At 40.0% G+C, this 15,126-nt stretch overlaps 1 protein-coding gene across 1 annotated transcript in view; it reads left to right on the top strand.

Annotated features, from left to right (window-relative positions):
• Nucleotides 1-13,038, top strand: part of LOC124134308 (RYamide receptor-like) — a 33,884-nt gene extending 20,846 nt beyond the window's left edge. Inside the window, exon 2 of the mRNA XM_046499056.2 lies at nt 11,395-13,038. Coding sequence (XP_046355012.1) covers nt 11,395-11,772 — 378 coding nt within the window. The 3' untranslated portion in view covers nt 11,773-13,038. The remainder of the gene's footprint in view (nt 1-11,394) is intronic.
• Nucleotides 13,039-15,126: the final 2,088 nt, after the last annotated feature.

Genomic DNA, 15,126 nt, shown 5'->3' with positions numbered 1-15,126 from the left:
GTGTGTGTGTGTGTGTGTGTGTGTGTGTGTGTGTGTGTGTGTGTGCTTGTACTAGTCCGGACTGAAGCGATTTATAGTGCTAGCACACTGAGATACCATGCCGCAGTTTAACATGAATACCCCACTCAGACAAAGTATACTGACTTCGAGCCGACCAGTCCTTGTTTTAGCCCCTTAAAGCCGAGCGCCAGACAGTGTCAGAGGAAGACGTGAATCAGTTGCAATAACACGTAACTAAAGCTTAAGCATGACATATCATAGCAAGTATTAGGATTGGTGGTGGTCGATTCGGTGAGTCACGTCCACGTGTTCGAATCTACAGCCCACTGACCGTTCATATTCGTGTGTAATATCAGCTTTAAGTTAACAAGAAGCCTTATAGTGTACAATAGTGCAACAAGTCGGTGCCTTTACTTGCACCTTATCGAACATGCTTAAGTTTCGCAATAATATAAATAATAAAGACGTCATCCATTCATAGATGTACATGTTCTTGTTTTTAACCTACAAAACTTCTGCTGTGCCAATAAAGGAAGCAATACTTATTATTGTAAGTTCACAGTGATATTGCATGGCCTTAATATTGTAATTCAATGACATTAATTGCTTCATGACACTTAATCTTTTTATTAGGATGTACATGACTCATCCTATTCATATACTTTGACATTATGTCAAGCCTGATTATCATAGTTTCCGCTCGTAGAATCTTTTGCAAGGACAACTTTACGAGCTGTTGCGCAGTCATACATATATGTAACATATGGTGCAGTGTAATCAGACATATACTGATGTATGGGCATACCCCCCATGGACTATAATGTAATGATATGGCAAGTGTACATCATAAACAAACAACTACATACATTATGCATGAGTGTTCGTTTTGCATGAGTGTATTGTGTGCATATGTTATAGCTGTGAACGCGAGGTTTTGAAACCAGAGTTCACGACGACCAAGGATGAATGTTTTTGTATGGATATTAGTGGACCTGTGATAGCCAGGAAGGACAACTCACAGTTGTCCTCGCTGGTTGTTAACCCAGACAACATGGACAGGTGCTCAAAATTTCAACCACTGGTTCGTATGGTAATGTATTGTCCAGGTGGGAATAAATATAATCTCTATTGCTATCCTGAATATGAAGGTTGTATTTGAGTAACAGCAGCAACGAATAGTGTGTAATGGACAAAACGATGCTTGATTTCGTGATGTGTATTACCAGAAAAAGAGAAACTGAGCTGGAAAACAAGTAACTCTTTACTTGAGAACCGCTCAAGGAAATGATATAAAATGATACCAACAATGTACACTTAACAATATATCTATTACTGAAAGCGTTATTGGTCGACTGAGATAGTTATACAATGAACCAAGCACCAGGACAAGGCCAGAAGAAGTTCTTGGAATAGATCTGTTTTCAAGAAGCAAAACGTTGAGCTACAGTTATGTTGAGAGAAAACTCGAGGCCTTGTCTGACTATTCCTATGCATGATGGTCACTGTTCCGATTCAACGACGAATCAAAGTGATCAGCGAGTGTCAGGAGAAGGTTATTCGCTACCAGCGGCATGGCAAAATTGGTTCCTGAATACTCTAATGAATAGTGATCATACTGATTAAATTTTTAACTGGTCGACAATTGATGGTCACAGCAAGAGGAATTGGTGAAATAATTAGTAGGAAATAAACCCAGAAATAACTCTTTTAATTTGAGAATCGGATTGGATTGCAGGGGAGTGTAGATTAAACACTTGTCATACATGTATTTCCTTAGAACACAAGGAACAAAGTAGTGCTACAAGCTCGATCCTTCTTCCATGCAGGTACCTCTGTATGGGACTTTCATCCCTTCAGCCTGAAAATTGCACCTCGTATCACCGTGATTAAATCTGGACTCAGTACCTTTCCGAACGCTACAACTAAATGTGTTTAGTTTTATAATCCTACTCATATGTACACATGCTGTGTTGCACATTGAACATGCCCTTCAGTGATGTGGGATTTAGCGATATAGAAATAGCTTTTTATGTACATATTTAAATACTTTTAGAAAATGCAGCAAAGAGGGTTTGGGTGATTCTGGCACAGTCAGGATGGTTAGGCTCATCATCAGCTCAGGGCCTCTGCCCCCTCTACACGCAGCCCAGACAGCGAATGGGACTTCTCCCAGGAAGCGCTGCCTAGTCAAAACCACCAAGAACTCCCCAGCACTGCAGCCTCCTGCATTACACAGATTTGTCAGAAGTGCTGTATTCCTGCCAGCAAACCCGGGCACTCTCACTATGTCAGACAACAGATTGGGTGTACCGAACCTATGGCACCGAGGACAATGGGGAGTCGGACAACGTGGTAGCTGGGATGCAAGCGTGACATTTCGGGAGGGAGGTCTGCATATTTGCTGTTTCTCCTGAATCTTGTTAATCAAATTAGTCTCAAAAGGGAAAGAAAATTAAATGATATCTATGATTTCATTGGATTTTTAAAAAAAAACAAGATAACTTTTGTTGGCCTGGATTGGACTGAGGCTGTATACGGGCCTATTCCAAAGAATTTTGTATTTATCATTTTCCATGACGCCTTCTACATATACTGGATCGTACCATGGATGGACCTCTTTGTCAAAACTACAAGCACAACGAAGACTGTAATGAAATGATCGAGCCACTCAATCATGTCGCTTAAGATACTAGGTTTGTGCCAAATTAAAGCTGGGCATCCACTGACAATGTGTTGGACAGTTTCATTAAATTCATTACATAATCTACATTTCATATATACATTTTGATACAAAATCACACATTGACGGTTTCGAGTGGGAAGTGACTGGTCCTGAGCAGCAAACAGAAAGCCTTCTGTTTCACTTTTCAGGCCAGCCGACTTCATCCAAGCGAAGGGCTCTGTAGGGTTGCTGACCTTCTCAACACACTGCACATAAACGCGATTATAAACTTATTATGATTATTATTACGCTCATGCTCATGTTCATGCCCATGCGCTCATGCCTGCTACCAGACATATACGTTTGTCATCTGTATGTGTCAGTGCCAGTGTCATCAAAACAGATGAACACGTTGAACTGGATGCAATATGCAAATGCAATGGAAGTAACATACGTCTTATACCGCCTGTTATCAGGTGCTTACTATTCTATATGACATCAAGCGGCAAATCATCACCAGCGCGGCTTCAGCTTCAGGCTTCAACTTATCGTCCATATTCTCCATGTAACGTCTTCTTGCCCGTAACATGTACATCGACTCAGGCGATACATACAGACGGCTGGAGCTGTCTGCCTTAACTTCCAAGAACCGCTGGTTCTGAGGTCGAATCTTTGATTAAATTGTAATCATTGGTCAGCTCCATGTTGTTTTCATTGGTGAGTGAGTGAGTGAGTTAGGTTTAACGCCGCTTTTAACAGTATTCCATTTATATCACGACGTGTCAGCTTAATGTGGGAGGAAAGCCCGAAGTGATGCAGGTCTTAGACGTTTACCACTTCGGTGAAACCCATGAGCACGGGTATGGTGCTGACAGACCTAGAAACATAATCGGGGCGAACCAGGATTCAAACCCACAGTCATAGGTTTCTGGCGTTCCCAAGGGACGCAACTCTGCACAGAGTATCGCGGCGCCTTAGACAACTGGGCCGCCGGTTTCAAAGAGAAGAACTATGCCAAGTTAGTTAGTAATCCTCCAGAACCTTTTTCCATCCAACAGAGCACGAATGTATGCATCTAAAGTTTTAAAATAGATTCATGATAAGGAGCGACGATAGTTCAAGGACGAGATGAAGTTCGATGAAGACATGGTAGATGGCATCACTTGGATCGTTGTACACGAAGTTGAAAAAGAATTTTCTTACCTCATTTCAGTCACTGTAAAACGTAATGTATTAAAGCTTTTCAGTGATTAATTTTTTCTCAATGGTGTTCATTCACATAAAAGCATCACAACTAAAAGCTTTGGTTTTCAAACGACCAATAGAGATTAAACTTTGTTGAAAGGGAAGTAAACTTTTTCATTGATGTTTACTTAATGTCATCAATATATCAATTGCTGCTAGGATAAGCAGTTGGGCCAGCTTTCGAAACATCATCCTTAGACGACTGGGCCACCCGTGCCCCCGTGTTTTCATTGGTGTCCCATGGTAGTAATTGTTAACGACCTGCGTCGGTTGTCATTTTCTTAACATTGAATGTCAAGACTCGCCCCCAACTCCCCTTGTCATGAACCTTTCCCATGAAGTATGTGACCAGTGAAAAGAACTGTACGTTTGCAGTGTTGCCGCTGAATCATTGGTTAGCGATCAAGCTTAGACATATTAAACCATAAAATATTTACCTGTCGATGATTGCATGTGTATGGGTGTACGCCGTTGTTGGCATATTACAGCACTTTAACAGCGGGGGACACAAAGCTTGGGCATCACATATGCTAGATGTTGGGTGTCGAAACCGGTATTCACCATGATGATTGAACTCTTTTACCACGCGACGACCCCTAAGCCCTGAACGCCAATAAATGCTCAAGTTTGTTCATAAAATTAATGCAAACAGTTAATATGGTGCAACTATGTCATTAAATAATAAAAAAACACAAAACCAATCCTTCGCAACACCGAGTTGATATATGGGCTATGAAAACTCAATGCCCCCGGTGTAACAGGTACGTTAATGGCCATCATATCAATGTTTCTGATCACTAAAATCAGTATCATTTTCCCACCAGCTCTTGACACAAGTTCACTGATCAAGACTGTGGGCATAGAGATCTTATTTGAATAGAGAAAGTTCTACTGGAAAGCACACCGATCCACATATTATATTCCTTCCTTTGGATTCAGACATGATAAAATGTAATCTCTTGCTTGTGAAGTCTCCATTCCCTCAATATTCAAAAGAAATTAAAACGTCTGCCAATCCTCTACCGCTAACTAATCCATTAATTGTCAGTCCTATTGACATTATGTCCCCTGGTCCACTTCAGCCTCATCAAGAATAAAATGTTCTATTTTTCCAGTGAAGGGATCACTTAAAGTAGACACGTCTGCATTTTTTATGCTTTGCAGAAAACCTGATTGGCTCTTATATATTCTTACTTTGTTGTAAAATAAGACGTCGGATGCATTTAACCTTCCAAATTGTGTAATGCAAATCTTCTGTGATGTTTTCCATGCCCATTTAATGGGATTTTATGCTAAAGGGGGACACATGTTGAGGCTAAAGTGGTTTGAGGTTACTTGAAACGTGATACAAATACTAATGTGTTTGATGTCCATACCTCTGATCTCACTGTGAAATATTACTCTGAATCATTTCTGGAACTCCAGTTGTATTATTCCTTGATGTCTTTTCTATGCAAACAGTCCACACCAGGCCATACCATGCTGAGAAGACATCCACGCATCTATATGAAGCGAATTGAATGGTTTAATTCAATACGCGCTTGTCTGAAGCCTCAAGAACTTCGGGTTAACGAGATATTACTGTATTGTGTGAGGTCAGCACAATATACGTAATCAGTCATTTCTAATCATTAATGCAACATCGAAAGAAAATTACAACTCATATCGTGATAACAGTGCTGGGTCTGATTCGCATGTTTCATATATCGGTATGGATTGTTTATAGGGAGAGGGCATTCTAAGTTGGAAGAACTTGTCCCCCAATCCCGTTCACTCCTTGTGAATAAATATGTTAAATCATAGATTGTTTAGATTCACACCTTGTACCAAGTTGGGTTGGCGAACACACTATGCACCAGGCCGTAATATACTGATATGGGAGGTCTGGCAAAGTCATTCCGGAAATAGTAGGGTGGACATTCAGAGGCACTTACTAAAATACATTGCATGACATGTCGCTGGTCAACATGACGCGCGATGCTAACCCCGGCTATGACACCTTCCTGCTCTTTAGCACATATTTTGTAGAATTGCGTGAGTGGCGTTTGTTACCAGGAGAGCATGCTCACACTTTTCGCGAACACCTGATTTTCATTGGTCCTTTCGTATAATTTTCATCAGTGTTGCCTTTTACGCCTTATGGAATCCGTTTTGGTGGATAATCGAGACTGGTTAACGTACTTCTCTGGCGTTGAAGTATCAAAAATATGTGTACAGTAATCATAAGAATGAGTGAGTGAGTGAGTTGGTTGGGTTTAACGCCGCTTTTAACAGTATTCCAGTTATATCGCGGCGTGTCAGCTTAATGTGTAAGGAAAGCCCGAAGTGATGCAGGTCTCAGACGTTTACCACTTCGGTGAAACCCACGAGCACGGGTATAGTGCTGACAAACCTAGAAACATAATCGGGCGAACCGCGGCCGGTATTCGAACCCATTGTCACTCTGCACAGCCATCGTGCCCCCGTAATCATAAGAAATCATCGCAGCGTTAGTCGAAATATCATTCATCATGTGATGAATGAACTAGTCGTAAGGTAAACAGTCTTTCAAATAACTGACTGAATTATGTACGTGTACTTTTCGTTCCCCGATACTGACATTTTACCGCGTTGATTACGGCTATAAATTCCTCTCTGGATGGCAGCAACGTTCCCTGGTGTTTGTCACAAGACTCCGTCAGGTGGTAATTGGACTGAAGGACGTTTTTTCCCTATTCCTTTGAAGAGAATCTCATTTTTTATGATAATATGATTATGTGGGATATATATATCCATAATGTATACAATATAACGGTTTCATACACCATTTATCATATAGTGAAAGTTAGTAATTGACAGATACATGGCAGGAATGCCAATCTTAAGCTATCTGGGAATATTCTAAGTGGTGAATTGTCACAAAATGCAATAATATTATTCAGTTAGGCATTAATAATCTGTTGCCGATAGCGGAACCTCAGCGCCAGTTTGGCCCTTTCATCAGTATGTTTTGATATTTTTACTGGAAATTGTCAGTAAGGATTATATTTTCATATTAGATTTGAAATAATGGCATAGTTATTTGTTGTGCTTTCATCAACGTACGCTGGAGAATGTCTTACTTTGGGAGTCTATTTCAAGTATAAATCATCTTAATATCATTTTAGGATTAAGATTAAGCCCTAAAACATTCAATTATGAGAACACATTGAATACCACGGAAGACATGATATTTTCAGATTAATCTATGCCTACACTCTTCTCAGCGACAATAAACAGTATTGTTATATTTGATAAATTTGATTTAGTTATATGCCATTCATCAGTTTGTTTCTATTTGTCTCATATACATGTATTCTTTCCCTGATATATGACGCCATGCCACGCCTTCGCACTAAATATTTAAAGATTCAACTTTCTGCCGATTTCAGGTTTTAGATTTACAAATAAACACTACAGATTCGCATACATTTTAAAATTTGACTCTACTCGTTAAGCATCGATTATAACCACACAAAAAAAAGAGGTACATGTAGATGTATATATTTCTCTGAAGATAACTATGCTCAGTGATCTGATGATGCCTATTGCGGTCTATTGCGATGGTGTAACAAATGTAAGCTGTCAAGCTGAGACATTGGATGTGTATCATTAGGGTCACTATCAACTTCTTGATTGATCTAAGTCGTGCAATTATAGATTGCAGACATTCGTTCTGAACTACTTAATTCTAATTTGTCAGGACTGCGATGTTTTTCCCTTTAAAGAAGTTACCATCAATTGTTGTACAACTCGTGGAAAGGAGTCGGTAAGGCTGTAATCGCCACATGGTTTGGTTTGGACAATCACTAACATGAGTCATCCATTAATTGTTAATATTATCGTAGTATAGTGATACAAACGTGTACTTGTAATAAGACAAATGATGCTTCTCTGTTGCTTATATGTATGTGAATATGTTCCATATGTCTAGAGGTAGAGCGTCCGCCCGGAGAGCGGAAGGTCCGGGGTTCGATCCCCGGTCGCGTCATACCAAAAGACGTTAAAAGATGGAACTTGTTGTTACCCTGTCTGGCGCTCGGCATTAAGGGGCTAAATCAATCTGGTCGGCTCGGAGTCAGTATACTGCGTCTGAGTGGTGTATTTATGTTAAACTGCGGCATGATATCTCAGTGTGCTAGCAATATAAATCGGCATCAGTCCAGACTAGTATAAGCAGCCACACACGTGCATACACGTCGCTATATAAGTGCAATAATCTTGAACGCGACGTTAAACCCAATTTCACCTCACCTTACTATTGAAGATAAAACCTGCAAACAGATTGACAAGGAAAACCAATGGGAACTGTTTGGATCATTAAATAGTCTCAAAACCTATCATCCCGAAACCATAGAACAAGGATGTGTGTAGAAACAAGTTGTGGATTATGGCGGTGTCAAGTGGTATATAATTTTCTCTAAAGTGTCTGCTTCTTAAATTACACGCTGTTATGCATCCTGAGCCTTATCCAAGATATATTTGTTCTGCAAAGTGAAAGTGATCTGTTACAGGCGACGGTCAAAAATATAATCGTCTTGGAGACGAATTTAAAGATATTTTGTTGAGAAACCTAGGACAGATCTATAATGACTGGATATGATAAATAATAATAAAAATAATAATATTTTTATTTTAATCTGTAAATAATATTAATAAGAATAATATGGCCAATATTCACCTAAAACACCTGCCTTTGTAGGATCCTGGGTGTGCCCGTCGTCTGTCAGGATGTCACTTGCATACAGTGAAATCCTGATAACTCGACATCCTCTGAACCATCGGAAATATAATTGAGTTATCTGATATATCGAGTTATTCTACAGTGAACTTCGACTTCAGACTCAATCATTCTGCCTTGACTTACATCATCTTAAACGTATAGAAGACTCGATTTGATATGAAGGCTTCGCTATAAAAGAATAATAAGAGAGTTATTACAATTATGACAAGAGTAATACTTGTATTTATTACACACATGGTTCAAAATATGTGACACAAAAACTACACACATCACACGTGCCTAAACACCACACTATCATTGTCGTTAACCCTCGCGGGGATTCCGTGTTAAAATTAGATGTCCCCGGCGCTTAATGCTGGTGGTGAGAGGCGACTGAAAGGGCCGGAAGGTCAGCCTCCGTGACTTGGTTGATTGCGTGTCATCTCACTAATGAAAAAGTATCAAACCATCAACTCCCGGTCAAGTGACCTGACTCCATTATCTACAGGTCGCTGCCGTACAGCGGGAACACTGCGGCGTAAAAGAACATTCACATTCTCAACACACATTAAAGATAGTGTGTCTCTGTATGTCTGCGTGCGTGCGTGCGTGCGTGCGTGCGTGCGTGCATGCGTGCGTGCGTGCTTGCGTGCAGGTGTGTGAACCATCATGAAGCATCAGCGTAGCACCACTCTCCATCAGATCCGTAATGACCATCAAGAGTCATCTTCACAATCTTCACTATCTTCACGACTACTCAGTTAACTGTCAGTGCATTAACTATCAGGCTCAGAGCACCCCTCATCAACTGCTTCATTCTATCTATCATATGATATCGATAATCCACCTCTAGTCATTCATATGATTGCCAACGATTTATTGTCACTCGTAATCACGTATGAACGGCGCCATCTCGCTGAACTGGGAGTAACTATGTTGATGAAGCAGAAATAAATAATCGTAAAATTTTAGGCTGACATACATCTTACATCAGGCACCAGTTTCCGACAATGCCCAACGGATGCAGTATCGATTTGTGTGAAATATATAATAATTACGTCTGTGCCATTACGTATGTTATGTACTTGAAAGCCACTCTGGTCAATATCCTGCTATTTTGTCCGGTGACTGGATTCGTTATAACATTCTCTAAGATAGGGAAGTTAATTTAAAGGAAAGTACGATTTACTTTCTAAATGATAGTTCTTCAACCAGTACATCAATACCTTCGCGAACAACTAGTGTCATCACATATATTCAGTGATCCATTCATAACATTTTCAACACTCATCTGTTCGGCAGATCATTGATACCAGTTATTATGGAACTGTATTAGTGCCACAGTAAAAACCAAATATATCACCTACGTTTACGATGCTAACAACGTACATGATTTTATAATCGTGCGTAATGTTACTCAGACAGTGATATTGTTGACATCAAGTTGCGACATCAGTTGGACGTAGTTCATACAAACATGTCTGTTTTTAATATAGGTGCTTACTTAATTGCTGTTAATGTATTTAATTGTTTGGTCTTTTCCGTATTTTTACAACATACTGAGATTATTTCTAATCGCCAAACTATCAGCCCAATTTAAGCACATAAATTCATTTAACAAAACTGCAAAATTGTACCATCAGTGCTTCATATGATGAGGACGAGTATTTGTTTGATATAGTTTTATAGCTTGAGTGATTCTCCCCACTTTCATATTCACGTTAAACCTAATTTCCGTTCCGGAAAAAGCATTAGACCAACAGATTCCGGTGATGTCTCCGACTTAAACCCTGTATAATTCATCATCTCGCTAACATTTTGCATAATGTCCTGTGTAATGTTGTGTCAGTTTTACTTGCACAAAATGCACGTTTGGAATGGCAAATGAATTCCTGGCTCAGAATCAACTGCAACAACAATAATGTGACGTCTTTATATTAGTTTAATTTCCAAAGAGTTAATTACGTTTTTAACTAACTTGACTTTGTACTTGGGGGAACATTTTGTACTCTACTTTCTTTCTGGTTACAAAAGGGTTCTTTCTCGCAGTCTGCCAGCCACGTCACTCTCACTTTGGTTCGTGGATGTTATATATAACCTCAACAAACGGTTTTGAATTAAAGTTGAACCTTTAAAATTCCTTCATAGATATAAAGCCAAGTTAGAACATCAACCAATCTGAAAATATTTAGTCGGTCAAATATCACCTGATGTAGATTTGGCCAGCTGGTGCTTACTTCTGGTCAGTAACTTCGACACATTTAAATAAATAGTTACTTTAATATTTAATGTTTAGGTCGTACCTCAATCAAGACATGTCAAGGTTGAAAGTGAATTATTGATTAAGCCAGAGGTTATATGAAACAGACCCGGAAATATTGTCGATTACTCGAGAAACTAGTCACTGTGTTACCAAAGTCGATAATTCAATAGATACTGTTTCTTCTACGTAGAATAAGGGTATCCTCTACGTACGTGTGAGTACTATCGTGTGGCTTGATGCAAGTATCATCAAGGTAGATTGAAGTAGTATCTACGAAGGTGATTCGTATTTAAAATGTGGCACTATTTATAATACGTTCCATAGTTTATTCATAGCTTATGGAGTTGACGTTTTTATAATAAAACATAAAGAGTATGTCAAGCGCTGAACTGTTTTGTCTTTCATCTAAAATACAGCAATTCAAATCAGAGTTGCGATTATTTACTTGATAATGATCATCATATTATGTTTCTTCTGTTCCAGGTAATCAAGATGATGATAACGGTTGTAAGTATCTACGCCATTTGCTGGCTGCCGCTGCACGTCATCACTTTATGTGGTGACGTAGACCACACTATCTACTACGCTGAATATATGAGAGTGGTGTGGGTTGGAGCTCACTGGCTATCCATGAGCAGTTGCGCCTACAACCCGTTTGTTTACTGGTGGATGAACAAGAAATTCAACGAAAACTTCCGCCTTCTGTTCTTGAAACTCCACTGTATATGTGTCCGTCCTCCCACGCTACAGTCAGGAAGTGACTTTGTGACCTTTCGAAACAGCCGCAGTTTCAGCGTTCCGGCTTCGGAGACATTGTTGTCCACCATCAACTCCGTCGACGACCGCCGTGATGTCGGTTGATTGTGTTTTGCTTTTGTGTCCGGCGGTCGTTTAATAACTCGTTGACTCGAATACCTACAGACCTTAAAATATTCGAGTTCTTAGTATGCCATGTTAAAACACGCCATATGAAACAATGAACGCACATGCGTCTTATTGACAATGACAAAGATTACAAGTTGGATCAATCGTTATGATGTTGTTTGATGATCTTTCCTGAAGTAATATCTCTTTAGCTGGATACCACGCTGATTCAGCTGATGAATTTATACAGTAAATTGAACAAATCAGGAAAGGGTATCCTGAAACCTTCATTTTACTTCCTAATGTGTTGTTCATGAAAGTAAAAGTACCGCCATTATGTAGAATCTAAGGTCAACCTCACGCCACGAGTGTTTCGGGACTTTAATGTTGTGTTAGGTTGCAGCACTAATAAGCGTGTCTGGCGGTTTGTGTGCGAGCAACGTCCCCTGGACCTTATACTGGTATCTGGTTTGTTGACTGTCAACTGATATTGTGCGCTCCACCCTATCCCTTTGTTTAAAGTGGCTGCGTTTAGGATTAACATCAATCATAGGATATCCATAGACGGTCATTTCGTTGTCTATGGCGTGTACGTGAATATTAGACAGAACAGTCTCAATAAAACTACGACAATGAAACAGACAGGGATTAACCTAATTCGGGCTGAGGCGACCATTCGCGAATATTTGTATTAAGTGCCACGTCTATGCTTGTTTCATTCATTCGTTAACATACCCCGTGCGTCCTTGATATGAGTGTCGGTCTTTGTGTGAGAAGGGGTTGGTGGGGTTCGGGTTGGAGGACGGCTGAGCCAGTCGTCTAAGGAGTTGCGTCCCTTAGACGTATCAGAAACCTATGATTGCGGGTTCGAATCCCGGTTTGACATGATTATGTTTCTTGCTTCTTTTGGCATCATACGTGTGCTTATGGGTAACAAGTGGTAAACGTCTGAGAACTGCCTCCTTTGGGCTTTCCTCCCACGTTGAGCTGACACGCCGTGATATAACTGGAATTGTTCAAAGAGACGTTCAGCCCAACTCACTAAATATAACACGTCAATGTCAGAGAAGAATCAGTTTCGATTATCTGCCGAAACATATTCCATTGGGCGTAAAAGGCTGGTGAAAATTATATGAATGGTTCGCTGAAAATCAACGACACCACCAGGTGTTCACGAAAAGGGTAGGCATGCTCGGTTCTACCGGTAGGACCCAACGCTCACACAATTTCCATAAAAAGGTGTTTGTTGCCTAACGCATCACCCAGACCCCCCCCCCCCCCCCCCCCCCCCGTCATGTGACACCGGCATGGAAACTTTCTGCCTCAGACAAGACCTGCATCATGCACCGTTATCCTAACTATAGCATATCCTGCATGCTCTTTTTTTTATGGAACATTGGCTATTTCTATTAGAATATATTGAATATAAGACTTTCTATTCAATGAATCTTTTAACCACAAGTATATGTTTAGCAATTTGGAATACTATTGCCTCAATCATTGCAGCAACGTGTGTACATTAGGTGTATGTTTTATTAAATATTATGCTGTTCTGCTGTAATGAAAATCGTAGAACTGTCAGCATACTGTCACCTTTACAGTGACAGGGACGGAGAAGTTCTTTATCAATTTCCGGCGCCATCATAAAAGCAATGAGATTAATGTTGAGTTTCTAATCTCCGGTGAGTTTAATGTTTTGGTCCAACTCCTGGTTGGTTTAAGCACTATCTTTTTTTACAATTATCTACATGCTTCTAGTCGAGATAATCTTGGATCGAGTCGGCGGAAATTAAACACATTTTCTTCCCTGTCGGCCCTAAGCCTGAACTCGATAGCGATCAGGCGATGTGAAACACGAAAATAGATAATGACATCCTGCGTGATCTTTCTTTTTCTCTTGTCTCAAATAGCACCCTTTTTAGTACTTATTGTGTTGTATAAGAGTTTTGATGGAGCAGGATGCATCGGTTGTGAGTTTGGATTCAAGGTTGATCCTTGATCGTTGAGCGCCAGGTTGTGATCATGAACTTGACCAGTAGTCAACGACAAAAAGATGTCCCTTTGTGCTTTCGTATTCTAATATGCCGTTGCATGACTGAAATATTGTTAAAAGCTACGTTACACTCACGGAACTTACGTATGGTGTGTGATGTTGATATTGCGTCACCGGAACGAATGAACAAAAGTGACGTATATGTGACGTCGCATATATGATGTCACGTATATATGTGTATTACGTCACTGACCACAATTCTTTTATATACACGTACATCTGTTGTGGTGCACTGACTTGTTGATGTACAGTACATGCACTAGTTAGACTGTTTATTGGAAACAATATACGGTTGAAATGTTTAATGAGCACCTCATTATTGTTACAATGTCTCACACAAGAACAATGTCCATGAGAGTCATGTCTGTATGTAATTTCGGGTGTTCTACACTGAGTAGTTGTGCGTTATGAGTTTATATAGTGTTATTGATCACAAGTCGCAGCAAATAAATATTGACTATATTCGTTACCCAGTCTTTCTCATATTACATCTATCTGTTTGCTTCGGTGAAGCTGTTTACGTAATAGGGGGTTGGAGAACGGAGTGATGTAGGTCTAAGACGTTTACCACTTTGATAAAACCAGTAGCATGCATGGTATGGTACTGACTTTCGGGATTCGAAATCACGATCGCAGGTTTCTAGCCTGCCCAGGGGACGTAACTCTGCACGGCGAATTGCGGCGCCTTAGGCAATTGGGCCACCTGTTTTTATAAACAAAAATGGATAACCTTGGACCAAGAAGTGTGGGAAGACATCAGAAGAAGAATCACTCCTCGGGCAGCTAGGCAGCTCAATGACATATATGTATGATGTAGTTCCACCAGCACAGCGTTATGGGTTAATGGACGGAAATGATAGTGCCGCAGTTACGGAAAAGTGTTAGACACAAGCAGTTTTTAGTTTCCTGTTCTCATTTTCGGGATTTTATCTAAATTGTGTTGCGTTAACGCCGATTTGGAATATAGAATAAAAGCGACAAAACCCTTTCCACAATCATAAGAAATCTTTGCTAAACAGAGTCCATTGTACGATTGTGTTTATGAATCAGTAAGTCAAGAATTCACCTGGACAAACACGTGAACATATGGTTCGTGTTAGAATCATTTTGGTCACTGATTTGTGAAAACGGTCACCACATATCTACCATAAAACGTTTTGAAAACTTCACTAAGGCCTTGAACGCTGTAACCCTGATCAAACAACGTTTGAATATTTTCGAAGAAAGAGCACGTCTGGAGTTCTTGGAATATTGCGAGACTTAAAAGAATAGTTGAATATTGGAAATAATGATCCCTC

The sequence above is a fragment of the Haliotis rufescens genome, unplaced genomic scaffold, assembly GCF_023055435.1.
Source record: "Haliotis rufescens isolate VD_foot unplaced genomic scaffold, xgHalRufe1.0.p SCAF_11, whole genome shotgun sequence".
NCBI lineage: Eukaryota > Metazoa > Mollusca > Gastropoda > Lepetellida > Haliotidae > Haliotis > Haliotis rufescens.
The sequence above is the reverse complement of the archived record's forward strand: the minus strand, read 5'-3'. Positions and strand labels throughout refer to the sequence as shown.